Here is a 14442-nt window from a genome sequence, read left to right on the forward strand (position 1 = left end):
ATTGAGTCATTATGTGCAAAATATGACTGTGCGCACTTTTCCTACCGACAGTATTTTTGTTTTTTACAACAGAGTTCTTTTCTTTTTATGTTATTTTGCCTCATGTTAATGTTGTTTGTTGTGCTTTTTTATTTATGTTCCATCCTGAGGATTAGTGCAATTATAACTAGAATATGGAAATATGTATGTGCGTTTACATTTAACTAGACCTTTTTTGTCTTTCGCATTTCAAAAACACATCAGAGCCCCTCATATGCGAACAATACGGGTGTTTTGACCCCTTTAAAGTTTTAAAAAGATGTCAGCTATTCGAAATTATTTATAAAACGTATCGCAGCCGTCTGTTTTATATATTTGTACTTGTATTGCCAAGCTCCCAAATGACTTTCATGTGATTTTAATGAGAATGCTTGTCTAGAAGCAGTCTGTCTGTGAAAGCAGTCAGTATTTGCATGCGTTTACTCGCTCGCATACCAAGGCAAAAATGCCTGTCTGCATTAGCAAGCATGGTTCCTTATTTTAGCCACCTGATTCTGTCATTATGTAAAAATGCATGACTGCAGATGACCACTGCGCTGTGTTGTCCATTTTTTGACCACGTTTGGTTCAGATAATCCCAATTTTAAGAATACGCCATCAGAATCCTATTAATCTCTACAAACATAGCTAATTATCTTATCATATCATAGCTTATCTTAAACAGTTAGCACTATGCTAAGCTGTTAGTTTGCTAACTAAGACTAAGAGAAAACACAAAGAAAGGGTAATTTTTAATATGACAAATTTTAGCTTTGACATTTTAATGATTAAGAATAAATACATTGAATAAGAAAAATGAAAAAAACAACATTCAGTATTGTGAATGAAACAAATTGATTTGGGATGTATTGGGATAGGATTCTGTGTGACGCTCTGACATTCGTGACTGGATTTTTACAAGTAAAGGTGACGTGTGTAAAAAAAATTGACTGTTCAAAATGAACATTCTCTCAATCTGCCATTGGTCAACAAACAAATAGTCTCACCCCCAAATTCACACCATTGGCTGTTCCGTTGTTGCTATGTCGGATGGGTGAGATTCTCAAACAAACAGAAATGTTTTGATAGTTCCACGGAGCATTTACGCTTTATTAAAGGTGCAATGTGTAATATTTCTGAGGATCTATTGACAGAAATGCAATATAAGATCCATAACTATGTTTTCAGTGGTGTGTAAAGACCTTGCATAATGAACCGTTATGTTTTTATTACCTTAGAATGAGACATTCATATCTCCATGACCGCGGGCACCGCGACATACCGTCATGTTTCTAGCGTAGCCGACAGCGAACACACAGCGCTACAGAGCGCGTTTCCTCACTACCTTGTAAAATACGTTTTCAGTGGTGTATAAAGTCCTGACTTTAATGAACCGTTATATTTGTATTACCTTAGAATGAGCAGTTTCTGTCTACATACACCGCGGCTCCCCTTACATTGAAATGCGCCGACATGTTTCTATAGTGGCCCTAAACGAACAAACGCGTTTCGTTACTATGTCGCTCTTCGTGCAAGGAAGCAAGCTTAGTTCAGCGAATAAAACACTGACACAATGATGAACAAGTAACAGTAATATTTGCAATAACATATAGTTTTACTGAATAATTAAGTAAACATAATTTCTTAATTTATCCTTGTAAAGAAACATCATTGCTGAACTGGCTACTCTCTGCTGTCTCAGACGATGACATCTTTTCCTGTCGGCCACCGTAACTTTTGTTGGTTATAATTCACAATATTTAATAAAAATCACACACTGCACCTTTAAGGGGACTCGGCCTATGGTTTACTTCTAGTTGACATAGAATCACATTTTAACATTGAATAAGGACACACTTCACCTTTATACAGGTAGGCTATAAAGCAGGTGCAAGAGACTGGCATATTAATCGGAAAACAAAACATCTCAATGGAAATAGCTTGAAGAAAGCAAAATGTAATTGTACATTTTAAGTTTTTGTTTTAAAGAAACATTCGATGAACTGAAATTGAGTTTTTATCAAATGAAAATAGAGACAGTGTATAGAATAGATGTTCGGCAAGAAGGGACCAGTTCAGTCATTGTGTCTGGATGTGTTTTAAACAAAGTTTAGCTGAAAAAACTACGTAACTACTGTGCTGTGAATATGCTTTGACCTTTGAACTCTTTTCAACTGCTTGCTCCCTCTCTCTCTCTCTCTGTTGAACTGTGGTTCTTGCGTTCGGACCTTTAACTCGTTTTCTCTTGCAACATTCGGTGCAATCTGTTTTCACACTGTTAGATGACGTTCTGTGTTTGGAGACATTCTTGTATTGTTTGTACAATTGTTTGTTATTGTTTGTATGACAGAAATCTATAAAAAGAAGCTTGTCTTTTGAAACACTGACAAACAATAAAACAGACAAAGTCTTGAGCTCGTATTTCTGCTCTGCTCTTTCTTTCTTTCGACACGTTCTGCATCAGCTTGCTGTTCCTTACGAAGGCTTTTGCAGACAGTGAGGTGTTGGGATGGGGATTTTTTTTTCTTGGTGACACCCATAATGCAATTCTCCCATGCAAGGCATATTTACTGTGTTTTTTTTGTACTTTATATTGTGATGGTAACATTGTCTTACTAGGTATTATTCCTCTTTTAGAACCCAGTATACCTGTGAGTCCACTGAGGGTAACGCGCAAGAGTTTACGAGTGAGTGATGTTACAGACTGTTCACTACTGGGTTTGGGTCTTTCACTTTATGGGTCTCTTACCTCATTTAAAAGGGTTCTGTGATTACACTTGTGTGCTACTGATTCAACTGACTCAAGAACATCAAAAGACTGCTCGTCAGTGTGGTCTCTGAGCTCTCTTCCTGATTAAAAAAACCCCATCTGTTTTTGTCACATGTGCTCTTCACACAAATCACACTGGTGCTTTAAAAAAATCACATGGGTTAGTTGATAAATTTCCTTATTTTTTTATTCAACACAAAGATTTTAGTTTCACATTTATATTGTATGTATGTATTTAAAGTACCTATTAAATGTTTGGGGTCGTAAGATTTTTTTTAAGTTAAAAAAATACAGTAAAAAAAAATATTTTGAAATATTACGACTAAAATTTTCTGTTTGTTTGTTTGAAAATATATTAAAGTGTAATTTATTTATCTGATCAAAGCTGAATTTTAATATGCTGATTTGCTGCTCAGGAAACATTTCTGATATTTTTTTGTGGAAACCATGAAATTTGTTTCAGGATTTTTTTTTTAATAGGAATATTTGTCACTTTTGATTCATGCTGAATGAAAGTATTAATTTGACCCAAAACCTTTAAATGGTACTTTATGGTAGTTACAGTATATTTTACATATTGCATTCATTGTTCATATTAAATTTATTATTATTGGGCAAGCTAAATTTTATATTTTATATTCTATTACTGGTTACAATTTCTTTTAAATCTTCGCCATGTTTTATCACCTTTAACAGTATGAGTTAAATAGTTATGCTGTGTGATAAATTATTGGTTAATTTACCAGATTGGATAAATCTGTACCAAAGTATCAAAATTCAAATAAAGTCTCTCATTTAATGTAAGGACATAAAACTCCATTTATAATAATTCAAATAAAATTAAAAGTGGTTTTAGAGGAGGCAAATTATGTCACATCGCTACTGTCACTGCTCAACATTTCATGTCAACTAGCCATTTATTGATTCTTTATTTATTATGGGGAAGTTTTCAAGATATATGATTATATGATACGATATACGATGTATGATATAATACGATATATTATTACAGTTAGTTCCCTGCAGGTGAATTGAAACAGCAGGGACTCGACTGGTGTTTTTGAATAAATATTTCTATACTCAGTACAGTATGATTGGAGAATGCTAACTTGTTTCCTTTTGCAGACGTCTCCACGTGCACTGTCATCTTTCGGGAGTTTCCGCACGTGGCTTTACACTCCTCCAAAACACTAACCAGCAGTCACTGAGGCCTAGGATAAAGGGTGTCTTCAAGATTTTACTCCTCTCAAAGAATAATATATAAAATTGTTGAAATAAGAGCTTGGGTGATCGGTTTTAGTAACATGGATTGATTTGGTTTTAGATTTGGTCTTCTCCTACGGCTCTGTATTTTAAGCTTTTATGGTTTTATTTTGTAGGGTTTTTTGTATTATTTTAAAAGTGCACATCCCTGGTGTGGTCTGAGCAGACTTGATCAGCTTTGATTCCCATAATAATTAAAGGGAGATTTATTCCTTATATTTGTGTTTTGTGTGGTTAACTGTGTAAATAACATTTCTAATTCACATGTAACCATTCTGTAATATATCTATTAAGACAGTGACATATCTGGTGCTCACATGCTACAGAAGAATGTATGAAATAGTATAGTAATTGAGCATTATTTATTATGTTCCTTGTTTTCTGTAAATGCTTTAGGGGTAACTTAGATTTTTAAGAATTATACTTTAATAAGGCTTTTGGTTTTAGAAATTGTACCATCTGCAACATTTTTAGACTTTAATCATCAAACTGTATTAAAAAAAACCACCAAAATAATCTAAAACAAAATTTGTAACATTTAATTGATATGATTAAAAATAAAATAATTTGTAAACTTTTAAAAGCGATGAAAGGAGACAACAGCAAATATAATTTTTGTATTCCCATTTGCTCCAATAGCAAAAGAAAATTGATAGCATTTCCACGACGGAACAATATAGTGAGATTTATTTTAGCAGTCAAAAGAGAGAAAGATGTGAAATTTCCCACATCCCTCAGCCACGTTGCGTTACAAAAACTCACGCAGCTCAGCAGTGTTAATTAGCTTTTTTGCAATTTCCTGCAAAGATAAAATAAAACAAAGTATAGCGTCATAAATGTGTATTAAATTGTATAAAAATGATCACATGAAAAACTTTACTAGATTTGCAATGTTGATTACTGTGGAAACGCTTCCTCTGTGAAAAGGGTCCATTTAAGTTTTGATTTTTGGAAGCATCTATAATGAGGCTTCAGCAAAGTGAGGATCCATTTGCAGCTTTTTTGTAATCTTGGTCGTACAATCAGGGTCAATCACCAGCAAACACAACAGTAGAGACAAAGCATCTCGTAATCCGAAAACAGGCGTAAGGTCAGGGCAGGCAGCAAACTTACATGAATCAGTCCACAATAGAAAACAGTCCAGGGTAGGCAGCAAAGAATCACAAAGAGAATAAACAGTAATCCACGGGAAGACAAAAACACAGGAAGGAACGCTCAGAGATGTTCATCAGAGCAAAACAAAACTTCCCAATGAGGTAGAGTCTGAGAGCCGCTTAAATAGTCCACTGATGAAAGTCAAGTGCAAGGGTAATCAGTGCCAGGTATGTGAAAGGGAAATGTAGTTCAAAGAGGTTTAATATTCGGGAGAGGTATCCCTCTGGTGGCGAGCAGAAGGAACCGCAGGAGTCTCGTTTGTGACAGAGCCCCCCTCCTGCGAGCGGCTCCTGATGCAAGGAGGCAAATGACGCCGGGGTCTTCCTTGAGATAGAGGGGCTGGTTTCTCCGGGTGTTTCCAATGGAACTCAGTCACGAGTGTGGGTTTTATATGAGTGTGGGTTTCGTGTATGTCCTCTGCATTAACCCAGGACATTAACTCCTCCTGTCCGTACCCCTCCCACTAGCCTGCTTTCACTTCACTTCAGCGTCATCATTACGACACGGCATTGATTACAGCTTTTGTTCACACAGCGCGCGTTCTGGGACTGATCCCGGCAATTTTACTAGGTCCCTTACCCGGCATCGATCCCGGCATCAGTCCCGGGTCGTGTTTGCATTCACACAGAAGAGGTTCTGGCAATTTCACGGCAATTTCCCGGGATCAACGCGCTGTGTGAAAGGGGCTTATGAGAGACCACGTTTCTCTTAGTCATAGAGGTTAAGGGAGAAGCCACCGAACTGAAATTTCTGATAAAGCGTCGGTAGAATTGAGCAAATCCCAAGAATTGTTGTAATTCCTTTAAGGTTGCAGGTTGTGGCCAGTCTAGAACTGCTTTGACTTTCTTCTCGTCCATAGCGACTCCCTCATGACTGATAATGTAGCCCAAAAATGACGTGGTAGTCTGGTGAAATTCGTACTTCTCTGCTTTGGCATATAACTGGTGATCAGTGAGTTGTTGTAATACTGTCCTTACGTGTTGCATGTCCCAATCTGATTCGTCATTGATGAAGGATTGAAATATGGAAGAACTGTTGACAAGCCCGAAGGGCATAACCAAATATTCATAGTTCCCAGTGCTGGTAAAGGCTGTTTTCCATTCATCACCCTCCCTGATGCGAATGAGATTATGGGCTTTGCGGAAGTCTTGTTAGGAAAAGTGGCATTGCGTAGTTGTTCTAGGGTAGCTGGTTCCAGAGGCAATGGATATCGAAACTTTACGATGATGTCTTTGAGACCGCTGTAGTCGATACAAGGGCGTAGACCGCAATCCTTTTTTTTAACGAAGAAGAAGCCAGAGGCTGCAAGTGACGTACATGCTCTGATGAACCTCTTTGAAAGTTCCTTCTTGATGTAGTTCCTCATGGTTTCGGATTCAGGTTGTGTTAGGGGAAAAATTCGACCCTTATGTGGTGCTGCGTTTGGTGTAATTTCAATGGAGCAATCGCTTGAGCGGTGAGGAGGAGTTCCAATGCCCTGGTCTTGCTAAAAGCCTCGACGAGGTCGAAGTATTCAATGGGAAGAGTAGGAAGAAGGGCAGGTTCGTCCTTTAGCGTAATGGTCTGAACGTAGTTAAACAATTGGAGTGACTTGACGAGTCCCATTTGATGACCTGACCCTCCTTCCATGCAATGAGGGGATTATGTTGGCGTAACCAGGGGAGTCCAAGAATTACCGGGTTATGAGGTGAGGTGATGTAGAAACGAATTATCTCAGTGTGAAGAGTCCCAGTCTGTAGTTGAAGATCCACGGTGGTGTGCAGGACCCTTCCCTCACGAGAGGCCGTCCATCTATACCGCCTCCACTGCCAAATGAGAGTTGCAGGAGATTAGTGGGAGTTGTTGTTGTTTAGCAAAGACATAAAGATCCCAGCTGCCCCTGAGTCTAATAGAGCTGATGTGGATATACTATTGCACTCTAGTGACAGGACTAAAGGTACTTTAATACAAGAACTGGAGTAATGTGCCTGAATACATGGACTCACCGTAGAGGAACTACAAGGAGGTGGTCTTGTGGGACAAGAAGCCCTCCGATGGCCCGCTTGACCCCAGTAGAGGCAGAGATGTTGACGTATGCGGCGTTCTCGTTCCTCAGGAGTCAGAAGAGTATATCTGAGCTGCATGGGTTCAGTTTGAGAAGGGCTGACTGAATATTGTGTGCTGGGTGATACAGTTCTGATTGGTGGATGAATTGATTCAGCGATCTCTTTTCATCCCGGCAAGCCAGTTCAGATTGCAACTCCAAGCTGAGTCCCTTGCGAAAGAGCAGTTTAAGCATGCTCTCCACCCAGTCGGTTTGTGCTGCCAGAGTGCAAAATGTCAATGCATATTCTGCTGCGGTACTTTTGCCCTGGCATAACGCGAGCAGTTGATCAACAGCTCTCATACCTCCTTCCGGGTGTTCGAATATTTCCCAGAAGCGTTGAAGACAGATGTCAAACGATGGGAAACCAGTACCATCCTCTCTCCAAACCACAGCCACCAACGCCAGTGAGAAGTGAGCATACCAGGGAAATCTTACTGGCATCGGTGGAATACATTTCTAGGTGTTGATTAACAAATAATGAACACTGCAGTAGAAATCCCTTACATTTAGTTGGGTTACGGTCAAACTTATCAGGAAGAGCCAGACGGGGGTTAACTCATAGTGAAGGTGATGGAGAAGCGTCTACACTCACGTTCGGTTGAGAGGGTGCTGGGTTCGGAGTGACAATTGCAAACTCTGCAGCGTCTTGACAAGCTCCTCTGTTACTGTAGTTAAAAAAGCATCTCGTAATCCGAAAACAGGCGTAAGGTCAGGGCAGGCAGCAAACTTACATAAATCAGTCCACAATAGAAAACAGTCCAGGGCAGGCAGCAAAGAATCAGGAAGAGAATAAACCATAATCCACGGGAAGACAAAAACACAGGAAGGAACACTCAGAGATGTTCACCAAAGCAAAACAAAACTGCACAATGAGGTAGAGTTTGAGAGCAGCTTAAATAGTTCACTGATGAAATTCAGGTGCAAGGGTAATCAGTGCCAGGTATGTAAGAGGGAAATGTAGTTCAAAGAGGTTTAATATTTGGGAGAGGGATCCCTCTAGTAGAGAGCAGAAGAAACCGTGGAAGTCTCGTTTGTGACAGCATCTTTCTATGGCCATTTTTTAAAGACCCTAGGAGTCCTTGATGTTCATGACATGGCCTGAAGAGCACCTTATTCTTTGCTGTGTTGTCGTGTGTCCTATAGTAGAGTGATGCAGGGATGACATCAGAACCCAGAAGTGTAATTCGCCGCTGGTTCCTTTGGGGTTTTATAATGTTTTTTTTCAATTTATGAGAAAAATAAAGCCTGTGGTAAATATCACTTGACGATACTTGGACGTTTTGTTCTACAACGAAAATTACACACACTCGCACCCCAAACTGCCTTATCTAGTTACTTATTAAAAACGTACATTTTCAAAAGTGAACATTACTGCTTAGAATTTTGCGTTTTCCCTATGGGTGTGTGTAATTTATATAGCAGAACAAAGTGTCAAAATTTTGTCAAGTGATGTCTACCACAGGCCTTATTTTACACATAAATCTAGAAACCTCGTTGTAAAATCCCATAGGAAAATCTCAAAGGAACCAACGGACCTAACATAAAATTATTTACAAGGATGTTGTGTTTTATTAAGTAAAAAAGAAAAGTAACAAGCCACTTTTCCACCGTCCGGCCCAATGGTTCTAAGAACCATTCCAGTTGTGTTTCCATTTGAGCCTAGTTACACGGCACGATGACAAACCGTTCTCAGCCCAGAGGAATGCGTTTAGTGACGGCACCACACAGGATTGGTCACTTGTCTGTTGCCAGTTTCTCTGTATCTGGCCTATCATGCTATTTGAGTGAAGTTAACGCAAGTTAATAATAAAATTATAAGAAATATCTGAACATCCTCTACATCCTCTATATCGTGGCTGCTATGTAGGTAGACTATATCTGTAATCGAATTTTTGAGCTATATATATCATACAAAGTACACTCATTTCTTTATTACAAGCGCCATCAATTTAAAAAACAGCAAGAATAACACAACAATGTCTCTTTTTATGTGTCTGACCATTTCTCAAATCCACTTTTTGACTCAGGATTGTGTGCATGTGTGTGTAAATTCTCTTCCTTAGCAGTATTTATGCCTAACGAACACTCAACTCCAGTGTACCTGTGTAACATAGGTGAGGTCTAACAAAAAACTGTAAATGTGTGAGATTGTGTGTCTATGTGCGAATATTCTCAATCAGATCAACAATGATGAAAAGTGGCTGTAGTCTAAATCAGTACTTTTTCTTTTCCTACAAAACCACAAAAATGTTATTTGGTGTATTTTCATATGGCAAACATTCCCTCTGATAAAAAAGGAAGAGAAAATGTTAGCCTAGTACCACTCCTTATAAAATCAAAAGTGAAAGCAGACAGAAATTATGTTACCTTCATTTTCTCTTCTCTGAAGTCACTACATGAACACTTGTGACTTCAGGACTCGTGCATGTCCTGTTTATGGGACATTTTCAGTATTGACTTAGTCACAAAGCAATGACGCATGAAACTGACCTATTTACAGAGACGGGACACTTCATTTCATACTCTTCACACTTTTATCTGTTCTGCATTGACTGGAGAGGTGAGTATGCCATGGATTTAAATAATTATATATAAGAGAGAGGGTATAAATATGGAGAGAGATAGGAGAATCAGCTACATGTACAATCAGCTTTTACTTTGTGTACTTTTTTTCATGCCGATTTTAACATTAAGTAAAACGATTTCAGATGAGTGGGGGTGGTAACAGGAAAACCCCTTCAACAGCAACACAGCGCCTGAAGCAGGATTACCTCAGGATTAGGAAAGATCCTGTGCCTTACATCTGTGCCCAACCTTTGCCCTCCAATATACTCGAATGGTACAAATCTGTCTGATTTATACAGTCAAACAAGAATGTCATGTCACTGGTTTTGGCACTGATATGAAAACAAGAATGAATGTAATACATCTATTTGCTGTGCGGTCTTGGGCAAAAATATAGTTAAATGAACCTTTCCCTGAATGTTCATGTCTTGAAATGTTTGTTAATGGCCTCGCTCATGATGAAATGTTTCCTAGGCATTTTGTTGTTCGTGGACCTGAGAAATCCCCTTATGATGGTAGGCCTGAATACTTTCACTTGTATGAAAACTTGATCTTAAAGTGTTTGTTACATATTATAGACCTATTATTTGAACTTATTTCTTCTTTTTTGAAATCAATGTTGTTTTTTGATGCTCATTTAAGGTGGCTACTATCATGGCAAATTGTTATTCCCCCAAGAATTTCCTTTTAAACCACCTAGTATTTATATGATAACCCCTAATGGGAGATTCAAGTGCAACACACGGTAAGGTCAATAACAGCTTGACTTTTTAACCATACAGTTACTGTAAAGTCACTGCGGCTTATTTCAAGTATCTGCTACAATGTCCCTGTAGGCTATGCCTGTCCATAAGTGACTTTCACCCTGACACCTGGAATCCTGCGTGGTCAGTCTCTGCTATACTCACCGGACTGCTGAGCTTCATGATGGAAAAGATTCCCACATTGGGAAGCATTGAGACGTCTGACTTCACTGTATGTACACTGAAAGGCAAACACGTTTTTTGCTAAAAGTATAGACTATATATATATATATATATATATATATATATATATATATATATATATATATATATATATATATATTACGGAGCCCCTATAGGGGACATGGTTATAGGAGGAAATATGGGATAAGAGGAAAAAAGCTTTAGTGTTCTCTCGCCAAAATATTGCATCCCCCAAAGAAATGTTGCATTCTCTCATAAAACGATTGCGTTCCCTCAGGAATATTTTTGCGTTCCACAGGAAATTTTGCATTCTATTGCAAAAGTGCATTCACCCAGGAAATGTTGTGTTTGCTCACAAACTGTTGCGTTCAGCAGAGAAATTCACATTTGCTCTGGAAATATATAGTTTTCCCTCCCATCTCATATTATTTCCATGGCAACAGTTTTGTAAGTGAACACAAAGTTTATCGGGGACCGCAAATGTTTTGCCAGAGAATGCAGAAGCATTTAATGGGTTAGTTCACCCAAAAATGATAATTCTGTCTTTAATTACTCACCCTCATGTTGATTCAAATCCGTAAGACTTTCTTTCATCTTCGGAGCACAAATGAAGATATTTTTAATGAAATCTGAGAGATTTCGTTATGCAGCAAGCTTGAGCTTCTGCGAGAACCAATGAGGTTCACTCTCGCGCACTAAGCAGGTTGGGCTTCTGTTTGTATTTGCTGATCAATGTTTACATGTGTATAAAAGCCTTAATTCAATCTATTCATTTAAATATGATTCTTCAATCTATTCATCAAATATCTATTCATCAATCATTTAAAGTGATTGAGTCTCTTCAGAAATGTTTGACTAAACCACTCAACCAATTAGTTTTATGATCTCTTTATGAACTTTTTGAAGCATCAAAGTGGTAGTTGAGTAGCTGTCAATGGAGGGACAGAAATCTCTCAGATTTCATCAAAATCATCTTCATTTGTGTTCCGAAGATGAACGAAAGTCTTATGGTTTTGGAACGACGTGAGGGTGAGTAATTAATGACAGAATTTCCATTTTTGGGTGAACTATCCCTTTTACATCTAATTTTGCTTCCCATCTAGCATGCATTTACCATCACCATGCAAACGTAAGTATTTTTACGAGGTGGCGATATCGCATGATCTTTAAAAAAGTAAGCATAAAGATCCACCCCTAAACATAACCATAACTGGGGCATAATTAGAATAAGCTCCACCCCTTAGATCCACAGAGGTGGAGCTGGACAAGGTCAAGCTCCACCCATTTGGCTCTGCAGTGAGCATCACTTGAAATAGTTGTGGATTGCCATGAGATTGTGTTGGTAACATTCATGCTCCCATAGTATGGTAATTTTTTTAACCTAATTATTCATTCTTTTATTATTTTTTATATTTGTCTGTCAGAAAAGACAGCTATCTGCGCAGAGCTTGGCATTCAACCTGAAGGACAGAGTTTTCTGTGAGCTGTTTCCTGAGGTCGCGGAGGTAAACCTGTCTCAGAAATAAGCTTGTGAATTAAATGTGTGTTAATTTAATGTTACATACTTATGTTTTACAGGAAATCAAGATAAAGCAAAGGTCTCAGAGAAACTTAAGTGTGCAACTACAAACTCTGTATATTCCAGATGTTAGGTCTAATAGAGATGAAGACCTCTTTGGTGCTCCTCTGCATAACGGTCACGCAGCCAATCAGGAGGCAGTGGCGCAACAAGTTCCTGCACACCGCCAGCCAAAGCGAAACCTCGGGGAAGCATTTAGAAACTTGTGTGTTATAGCTGGCTTTGTTGTCAGTGTCTACACAGTCAGGTTTGTGCTACACAATATAGGCAAGGACTGAAAACAGACTATACAGACGTAACCTGAAAGCTCTTTCTTAGGGTGTGTTCACTTGGGCATCTCTATTTCTTTTGACCAAATTGAGCTTCTGTTCAGAACACTATGTACTTTACACAACCTTGGGTAATGCACTGAAAAAATGTGTTTTTTCTGAAGTTCATGGAATTAGGATTTGGGTGAATCCACTTAAAAATGAATCCAACAGTGTCTTCTCTGATGTGACGAAAGAGAATACCAGCTTTTATTATGTTCTTGACTGAAATGGCCACTACAGACTAGCAAGAAGAATGGAATTGGTCAACAGCACTTCTGTTTATCTGTGACAGTTTTTCCTCATCCTTGTGCTGTTTTTTCCTTTCAGGCCCTCGCACAGTGCACTCTCATAACAGTCATGCCATGCCAAATCCCCCTTTCAAAATATTTTCACAACACTTACGGTTTGGTTAATGGGAAAGGTTTATTTTTTTCTTAGTTAATTTGATTTTACCCAGCTGTTTATGTTTCTGTTTAAGTCCTTTAGGAAGCCTTACTTTCAGATATATTAAAGTATGTATTTATTTTCTTTTTCCTAATTTAAACTGTTAAATGACTATGATATTTTGAATGATGTTAAATATAATAATGCAATGAAGAATCTCAGAATTGTCTGCTTCTTGATTATTTCTCTTAAGGTATCATTAACCAGAAAATGTTAATTCAGTCATCATTTACATACCCTCATGTTGTTCCAAACCTGTTTGACTTTCTTTATTCTGTGGGTCTTAGTTCACCCAAAAATGATGTTATTAATTAATCGCCCTCAGGTCGGTTTAAGCCTGTAAGACTTTTGTTCATCTTCGGAACACAAATTAAGATCCTTTTAATGAAATATGAGAGATTTCTACGCAACTACCACTTTGATGCTTCAAAAAGTTCATAAAGAGATTGTAAAACTTTGAACCTCATTGGTTCTAGCTAAATATCAAACGTGCTGTGTTACACGAGAATAAACCTCATTGGATCTTGCACGTCAAGCGAACATGCTTGAACTTCCGTTTACCAAAACCTATGTGTGCTTTGATGAATGTTTACATGTGAATATTCACAAATAGAGTTCAATATTCAGGTGATGGCTCCCTCTGGTGGACTGGTGCCTGATCAAACGTTACAGATCCCCCCCCTAGTTGTCCTTAGTTAGATGTCCTTAGTTGCTACCCACGATCTCTCCTCCGAGCCGTATCCCTCCCAATCTACAAGGTATTGCATCTGACCCCTTCTCCTGCGAGAATCTAGGATCTCCCGAACTAGGTAGGCAGGAGCTCCATCGATCTCGAGCGGTGGAGGAGGTTCTTCGTCAGTGGTCTTGGGGCTCGATGAGCCGTGGGCCGGTTTCAGGAGGGACACATGAAAAGAAAGAGAGATGCGGTAGTTATTGGGCAACTGTAAACGATATGTGACAGGATTAAATTGATGTATTATCTTAAAAGGGCCAATTTACCTAAGACTTAATTTCTTGCAAGGGAGTTTCAGGCGTAGGTTGCGACTGGAAAGCCACACCATTTGATCTGGCTGATACTCAGGATGAGGACGTCGGTGTCGATCAGCTTGGATCTTTTGAGGTCGAACAGCTCGCTGGAGACGGACATGAGCATTGTCCCAGAGCTGTTCACTTCTCCTAATCCAATCATATACAGCAGGTACTTCAGATGGTTCCCAAGACCAGGGGAATAGGGGTGGGGCTGATATCCCAGGACACATTGGAAGGGGGTCAGACCAGTTGAAGAGTGCAGTTGAAAAATGAAT

General features: G+C 38.7%; 4 protein-coding genes across 5 annotated transcripts in view; 2 read left to right on the top strand and 2 right to left on the bottom strand.

Annotated features, from left to right (window-relative positions):
* The window catches only part of acap3b (ArfGAP with coiled-coil, ankyrin repeat and PH domains 3b), a 106887-nt gene extending 102620 nt beyond the window's left edge, over positions 1-4267 (top strand). For both annotated transcript variants that reach the window (XM_077202605.1, XM_077202606.1), the window contains exons 24-25: positions 2656-2705; positions 3914-4267. In XM_077202605.1, coding sequence (XP_077058720.1) covers positions 2656-2705; positions 3914-3982 — 119 coding nt within the window. In that variant the 3' untranslated portion in view covers positions 3983-4267. The remainder of the gene's footprint in view (positions 1-2655; positions 2706-3913) is intronic.
* LOC143711279 (uncharacterized) overlaps positions 1-14442 on the bottom strand; it is a 549769-nt gene that overhangs the window by 190841 nt on the left and 344486 nt on the right. The window lies entirely within an intron of this gene.
* LOC143712048 (uncharacterized) overlaps positions 1-14442 on the bottom strand; it is a 383255-nt gene that overhangs the window by 190195 nt on the left and 178618 nt on the right. The gene's annotated exons all lie outside the window — the stretch shown is intronic.
* LOC143711272 (ubiquitin-conjugating enzyme E2 J2-like) lies at positions 9658-13704 on the top strand. Its single transcript, XM_077202650.1, has 7 exons — positions 9658-9852; positions 10001-10131; positions 10332-10372; positions 10500-10602; positions 10694-10832; positions 12229-12309; positions 12383-13704. Exons 1-7 carry the CDS (start codon positions 9772-9774, stop codon positions 12659-12661), a joined length of 855 nt encoding a protein of 284 aa, XP_077058765.1. The 5' UTR covers positions 9658-9771; the 3' UTR covers positions 12662-13704.

The sequence above is a fragment of the Siphateles boraxobius genome, unplaced genomic scaffold (assembly GCF_051911475.1).
Source record: "Siphateles boraxobius isolate OS27281-9 unplaced genomic scaffold, OSU_SipBor_1 5, whole genome shotgun sequence".
Classification (NCBI taxonomy): domain Eukaryota; kingdom Metazoa; phylum Chordata; class Actinopteri; order Cypriniformes; family Leuciscidae; genus Siphateles; species Siphateles boraxobius.

Coding starts and splice junctions, on each gene's coding strand:
- LOC143711272 (XM_077202650.1), top strand. CDS start 9,772: ATGAAACTGACCTATTTACAGAGACGGGACACTTCATTTCATACTCTT. Junction 10,132..10,331: donor CCCTCCAATATACTCGAATG/GTACAAATCTGT, acceptor AATGTTTCCTAG/GCATTTTGTTGTTCGTGGAC. Junction 10,833..12,228: donor TTGAGACGTCTGACTTCACT/GTATGTACACTG, acceptor TTTGTCTGTCAG/AAAAGACAGCTATCTGCGCA.